At 41.4% G+C, this 7909-nt stretch overlaps 1 protein-coding gene across 1 annotated transcript in view; it reads right to left on the reverse strand.

Moving 5' to 3' along the window:
* SRFBP1 (serum response factor binding protein 1) overlaps positions 1 to 2705 on the reverse strand; it is a 73722-nt gene extending 71017 nt beyond the window's left edge. Inside the window, exon 1 of the mRNA XM_065663034.1 lies at positions 2227 to 2705. Within this exon, the coding sequence (XP_065519106.1) occupies positions 2227 to 2256 (30 nt within the window). The 5' untranslated portion in view covers positions 2257 to 2705. The remainder of the gene's footprint in view (positions 1 to 2226) is intronic.
* Positions 2706 to 7909: the final 5204 nt, after the last annotated feature.

A 7909-nucleotide genomic window follows, 5' to 3' on the forward strand; every position in this document is an offset into this window, starting at 1 on the left:
ACTGCTTGGGTCGGGCTGCTTATTCGTGGATGGGTGTTCAGCAACTGTATTCCTTCCCCTTGTTATTTCCCTTATCATTATTGTTATTGGTGGTAGCAGTGGTGGTTTGTGCTATACCTTAGTTACTGGACTGTTCTTATCTCAGCATGTGGAAGTTACATGCTTTGGATTCTCCTCCCCATCCCTCCAGGAGCAGGGTGGGGAAAAAGCGGGGAGTGAGCAACCAGCTGCATGGTTCTGAGTTACCAGGTGGGCTTAAACCATGACACAGTAAAATATGTTCTTTAAAGGCATCTCAGTAATAAATAAAGAGCAGATATCCAGATATTTGTAAAGAAAATAAGTATTTCATGTACTATGACTAATTACTGTAGTAATTAATACAGCTCTGGTGCTTATGAGAAGACACAGGTGTGGACATGGAAAAAAATTGTTTAACCTAGTCATAAGAGGCCTCCTGACTTTCTGTCTCTCTTGATGAGGTAGCATCCATGATTTCAGTCTCTGTACTACCTTACACATTTCAGATGAACTTATTAGAGTGCCTACTTTTTAACCAAGCTCTGATGAAAGCTCCAACCTCCAGAAAAAAACCTCAGTTTCCTCTTAGGATAAGGTGGTGCTTGAACTATGAGAAGGAACAGCGTCCTCACTATCTTTACCAATTTTTTCAGTCTTTTGTACAGAAACTCATTGTACTCTATCTCTTTCTGAAAGACTGTTTGGTCACTCCTCAGTCAAATAATAACCCTGTCCTAATCCCTTGTTACCCTAATATCTCTCTGGTGAAAGACCATGAAACACCACCTGAACGTGGTCAATAAAAAAAATAAAATCTCTGCTTCAACAACAAATGTTTTTATGGAGAAAGACAAAAATGCCTTTTTCTTTGGTGATTCACTGGCACACTTCAATATTAAATCACTCACATTTGACCTTATACTTTCAATAGCAAGGACCAAAAGTTTATAATACACCTGTATTTTATGTAATATCAAACTACATATTTTTCTGACAAACAGGCTACCTCTCACTTAATCTCTGACTTGCAAGCCAATCTCTCTCAGTTATCATACATCTAGAATATGAAACTTACCTTAAATATAAATAGAAACTGAGCATACTTGTAGAATATCAAACTACATTTTTTTCTGACAAACAGGCTACCTCTCACTTAATCTTTGACTTGCAAACCAATCTCTGTCAGAGTTATTATACATCTAGAATGTGAAACCTACCTTAAGTATAAGTAGAAACTGAACATGCTTGTATAATCTGTCATTTTGAGTCTGCTGATGACAAAAAGCAACTTTAACAATACTGTAAATTATCTAGGAATCCTGGAATTGCACAATGCCATCTGCAGAAACTGATACATACCCAACAAGACTGAAATCTACTCTTCAAGTATCGCAGCAACAGTTTAAAGAGGCTGGTTTGGTTGTGTCAGATTTACCATACACTATTATTTGCAGATGTGTAGTCAAAACCCATCACAAGTTACATACACCAAACTAATTTAATTCACAGTATAAAGCAGGATAAAAAAAATCTGACAAATATGAAATATCAGACTTCTAACAGAACTGGCAAAAGTTAGCTCTAATCTGCTCATTTGTCATTAACAGCACCTCCAGTGCAATAAGGCAATACTGTATCCCTGCTATCCAGGACAGAGGCAACTGAGACTGTGGTAGGTCTACTAGAATCACCTGCAAAACTTCAGTGAGAACGCGCTAAGACGTGACACGATATGATAACGATACTACATTAAATTTCAGGATGTTGAAGCGAAGCACATGCCGACCATTCCGTAGCGCCTCCCTAAAGGTAGTTTATCTTCGTAAGGCAGATCTTCACTCTCATCACACAGACCTGTCGCCAAATCCCAGCACACTGCGCAGGCCTTCACAGGGATACGCGGCAGCCGCCTCAGGCCACATGGCGACAGCGGTGGCCGAGACCACACCGGGGCCTTCTTCCCCACTCCATGCAGCCACGCGGGCCCTGGGGAAGGTCGGTCAGGCCCGGCCCGGCCCGGCCCGGCCCGGCCCGGCCCGGCCCGCTCGCACACGCCGCCGCCCAGCTCTGCCTCTGCCTCTACCTCTACCTCTACCTCTCCCTCCCAGGGTCCCGGGCCCCGCCATGCGCCGCGGCCTCCACCTGGCCCGCGCCCCCCCTCCCGGCCGGCACACCAGAGGAGGTGAGGACAGGTGTCTCACTCACCTCATTGTTGAGGTTCAGCACGGTGGCCATAGCACCAGCCACTGCTCACCCAACTCCCACGTCCCACCACGCTCCCCACACGCTGCTGCACCGGCTGCGGGAAGCGAAACTGCGCGCATGCGCCGGGAGTGCAGCGGCGGCGACACCCCTCCTAGCCCAAACTCTATGGTGAAACCGCCGCTCTAGGTTACGTCTCGGAGACCTCGGTCCTCCGACCCCGCCTCCGCGGCCGCCCCGCCCCAGTGCCGGCCGGAGGCTGCCGGTGCGGGCCGGGAGCGCAGCGTCAGCTGGGGGGTGTATTTTGCCCTCGTCCCTGCTCCTTTGGGAACGGCGGCTGAGAGGGTTCGCTTCTGGCGTCCATCAGCAGCAGCTCGGGATCGCGGTTTGCTCGCCTTGCAGCTGCCGCCGCGGGACCAGCTTGGAAAAGAGCACAGGAGGATTCGGGGAATGGTGCCGCGCTTCCAGGCTTCTTCCCAGTACCGCCTGTTTCCCCGCGACACGAGGCAGCTTCCGCTTCCTAATTGTCCCTTCCGCGCAGAAGGCAGGGCCGGCTTGGCGCAGAAATAAAGGTTTAGCCCGGTAAAATTCGACACGCACAGCTCATTTTAAGTAGCTGTGGTGAAAAGAGGCGGAGGTTGGGCCCGGTCGAAGTCTGGAGAGTTTGGCGAAGTTTCATCAGGGCATTTCCTCGTTATTTCCAGTTTATTGTGCTAGAAGGACCTGTTGAGCAACCATGGCAGCGGGTTGGAACTAGGTAATTTTTAGGGTGCCTTCCAACCCAAGCCCAATCCTATGACTCTGATTTAAACTCTTACAGGTATTTTTATTTCTTGTAGAACTCAATGGCTAAATGTAAACAAGTCTTGGCATGTCTAGAGAATGAATCAGTTATTGTTTCAAGTCACCATCTATTGCAGTGTTCACAAGAACTGAGATAATATTTAAAAATATTTGATGTAATCGTTTTAAATGTAAAACCATTTTGTTTATACTAATAAAACCAGTTTCTGGGAATTCTGCGGTTGTGCACCAACCATGAGCTGGTCCCTGGGTGGCACTGTTGTGCCTGGAATGATTCTGCTTTGAAGTCTGAGTATAAACGAATACAGCTGTCCTCAGCTGCTTCTGTGCTGCATTTTGTCTGCAGGATCTAGGATTTCATCTTGTTATATGTTAATGTTTGATTTCTAAGTGGTGCTCAGGCGTCTCCTGTAAATTAACTGCAGCTAAATCACCTTTGGCTGTGACTTTTATCCAGCCTTGCATGCAAGTGGGATCAGGCCAAACTAGTCCATCAAGGTAAAACTTCTAAGTTCTGAAACATTTAGGATGTTTCAGAAGGTGGTACTGGTTGCTCAGTAGCAGGCTAGGTTTCATTTGGATCAATAAAGAGCTAACAGAAACTACTCTGAACCCATTCCTTCATAATGTAGTATTAGTAGTTCTAACTGGAGCTGTATTTCAGGTTAATGGGATTTCAGTTGATGGGAATGCTTTGGCTCTAATGGCAGGTGAAGGATATTTACTACAGCTGCTGATTTGGAAAAACTCTGGCTCGAGCAGTTATGCCCGACCTACCTAGTCAGCAGACCACCACTGTAGTACCACTGGTAGTAAACAGCTATAGTGTTCTACATGAGAAGTAGCATCTTTTGATTATGTCTGCATATGCAGCAGTACTGGATGTGATGCACTCAATACCATCAGTATATTTTAAAATAATTAAGAATATTGTGTCTAGGTTGTATTTGTACACACTGAGTATAAAATTGGAATCAGAAACTCAGTAAGGAAAGATCTTGCAAGGAAAATAAAGAGGTGTTTCCCTTTGTCTTAATGTTTCATACAAATCTAATTCCTAGATATGCAAGTCTTAAATTCTATTGCACACTTTCAAAGACAAAAACAAAAGCAGGGCCAGGGAGCCAGCTGTGGTTCTGACTCCAACCAGTATCAGCCTGGCCTCGCATCAATTAGAGTTGTTCTCTGTGCAGCCTGTTGGGTCATAACTTTAATTTTTCTTTCCATTTCCTCTGGACACTGAAATTACTTGCTTTGGAAGTTTCTCATAGACCCTGATGATGTACTTGTAACCCTTCTTCATCCAACAACTTGAGGTTTTTCTTACTTAGTCACTGATGAAAATGTGTATTTTTTCTGGCTTCACCTTTTTAAACTTCAGTGGCTTCCAGAGTTTAGAATCACTGAACGCCTGGTTCATTGGCTCTTTGTCATACTGTTTTTTAGACTTAAATTCATTCTAAGTCAAGATTTTCTTGTCAGCTTGTCACAGCCAGTATGCTCTGAGGCATTGCCCCATATAACACTTTCATACTTTGATGCTTTGTTCTGACCTTTCTTCCTTTCATGTCAGTAATTCACTCAGATATTCTGGCATGCTTTCTCAGTGTTTGAACATATTTTTCCGGACCATCTTCTCCAGTTTGAGAATAGCTGCTTGTGTGTGCATGTGGCAGGGCAGCATGTATTTATAGGACATAATATGTTGCAGAACGATACAGAGGAGTCAGAGTGGTAAGCTATTCAAGGAAAATGGGGGTTATGACAGGGTCCCATTTCCCTCCCTTGATCTTGGCATTCTCCAGACTTATGTGATGTAGCAGCAGCTGTGCACACTCTCTTGCAGCTACACCTGGCCTTGATCCCGGAGTCCATGCATATAAGTCATATTTTTGGAGAACTTACTGAAATGTGTGATTGCTGCAGACACTTGCACTCATATGCACAGTAGAGATGTAATGAAATATGCATTAAGTGGGTTTTGTGTTGAAAATGCCAATAAGTATATCCTAGCAATTTTAATTTATTGTTCATGTTTTGTGAACCAATTTTTAAGAATTTTAGAAGTTTTGCAGAACGCAAGTGCCAATAGTGTTTACTAGACATTGAGGACCACAAAGCAAGAAGATGTTCTATGACTTGTAGCAGCTTGTGCTCTGATTTTTCTCAGAGGTGTTTCTTTTTGCTGATACCAAGGCATCTGTTCAGGGCTTGCTCCTTTCTTTTATTGGAAATTATTATTATTTTAAAATTATAATAAAGCTTCAAGGATCTAGCTGACAGTAGGGTCGTGTTTTTTACTTAGCTCTCTACATATGTAAGAGAAAAATTCATCATCAAACAACAAGCAACTGTAGTAGCCAGGTGAAGTACTGAAACTGCATCATATAAAAGGAAAATGTAGGATATAGGAATTATTAAGTGATGGGTTGCAGAAGAAAGCTGTGCATTACGCATTCAAACTTCATGTCCCATGCTGGAGTTCACCACGAGATCATATTTTTAGGCTGCTTTTCATATACATTAAAATATTAATCAAAAAAAAATTTTGAAATTTAAGTGCTTGCAGTGTGGCTGAACATTGAAGGGATGCTAAGCAGGAAGCAACATCAGTTAATTCTGCTTCTTTAGTAACAGGGTGATGTGATCACTTCAGATTGAAGCATGTTGAATTTCAATGAAGATCATAACTAACGCAGTAGCCATTAAGCATGTATGAAGACACAACAGTTTTTAGAAGTGAGGAAGTAAGAAAAATAAGTCTGCAATGACAAGAACCAATTTTTGTATGCTAATAGTCTAACTAATTTCATAAACAATTTTATAGACTACCAAGGATTTTTAAAATAGATATATTTCATTTTTTCTTATGTAAATAATTCACATTTTGATATGAAAATTCAATTATTAACCAGGTTCACTGTGTATTCATATATGGCTTGTTAATATGTTAAAACCAAGGTCAGTTACATTTTCTGACTTCTTTTTCTAAAGGGCATATTCACTGTATTTTTGGTGTGAATTAATGTAATTAAATCACCCCTATTATAGCAGCTACATGGCATTCACAAAATACACGCTTATGGAAATAATGACACTAGCATTCTGCAGCATGTTGGCTTCACGGGAATAAGATCCAGCTATAACTGGGCTCAGACATACATACTGTGTGTTAAGAATATGTACAAGAAACTTAAAATGGGACCCATTTTACAAGTTAAGTGTAATCTTTTTTATATGGTGTGCTAAGACTTTGTAAAAGTTTAAAATCTTAAATACAGGACAGTCTAGAAACACTCTACAAAAGGAATAACATTGCCAGATAATAGCAGGTTTTGCAACTGCTTTACAAGCAGTTGGTTCTATTAATGTATTCAACTGAACTTGCTATTGAAAGGTATTCCAGAATGGTGGCAGTAATCACAAAAGCATAGAGCAAAACTTCTTGAGAGAAAGGTGTCAGCATTTTAATAACCTTTCTAAGGCAGTAAAAAGCCTATTTCAAAATACATTTGATATGGGGTTTTCAAATAACACTTAGAAACTGTAATTCTTCAAAGTATTAAAGTAATTCTGACATCTGACAGAGAAGGAAGAACATATAATGGTTAGTTTTCCACACAGGATTATTGGCTTCTTGCATTTCGTATTTTAATGCATTTTAGTGTATTGTTGATCTCTTTTTCATACTACCTTGTAAATACACAGTACAGGCACAAAAGTGCTGTTCTCCCATTTCAAACGCTGTTTGCCCATATTTGAAGCAGGCTCTGGCTTGTTTTGCTTTGAATTGTCCAGCAGCATTGTGAACGTGATCTTTATGGCACTGTTGCTTGCATTTGTGATCAGCAGTGAGAGGCAGACCTCAGGTTTCACAGCTGCTTGCTCCCTCACCTCAATGTGATACTGTTGATACGCAGTTTTCTGTTGACGCCAAACTACTAGTTTCCTAGTAGTATCTAGGAAAGTATATTAAGATCTGAAAGTAAAAAAGCTCATCTTTAGTGCAGAAGCAGGGCTGCAAAGAGAAAGTTGTTAAGGTGAAAATTATCTAGGAAGATAATATATGCATGCAGTGTCAATGCACAGAACTGTGTAAGTCAAGGCCACATACTGCAGTGTGGCACAAGTTGTAGTACTGAAGTGGTAGCAAACCTTGAGGAGAGTGTTGGCTTGATGAGTGAATACGAGAGACTGTACTTTCAAGGCAAAATCACTATGCCTTAGACAAGACATATTATCTGAATGTTCAAGGCCCAGTACAGGGGCTGTAATGCCCAGTGTATTTCTTTTGAAAGGATGGTGCTGCAGTCATTGGTGATTCAGGAAGGATGTGGGAGAAATGGCTGGAGAGTAGAATTAGGGTAGTAGCCTAATTGATGATTAGACCTGACAAGATAGCAGGAAAGACAGGCTGAAACAGGAGTCTGACTGAAGAGTGAGTTTGGAATAGAAAGCAACAACTGTATTTTTCACTCCTGAGAGGACTGCTGAATTTATGATAGCAGGGAAAATTACTCAGAGGTAAGATAATGTTAATCGTTTATGTGAAAATGTAAAGCAAAGCATTATAGTTTAATTGTACTCTGACAATTCATAAATAATTTTATTCCAGAATTTAATTTTCTTAAGCACAATTTTTTTCTGTATTGAGAAGTCTGAAGGCCAAAGTTCATCACACCCAATGCTAGGCTTTTGGGCAAGTTGTTTCATCAGGAGTCAAATCAGCGTTAATTGCCCCTTCCATTTCCTTCAGAGAGCAACAGAGGGATACTTCCAGAAAGCAACAGAGCTTATCTAAGATCTTCTGCTGAGGATAATAGAAGTCTAGGATGACTAGATTCTTAACTTAGTTAATAATTAGTTCTTTATAATCAGAATT

The sequence above is a fragment of the Lathamus discolor genome, chromosome Z (genome assembly GCF_037157495.1).
Source record: "Lathamus discolor isolate bLatDis1 chromosome Z, bLatDis1.hap1, whole genome shotgun sequence".
NCBI lineage: Eukaryota > Metazoa > Chordata > Aves > Psittaciformes > Psittacidae > Lathamus > Lathamus discolor.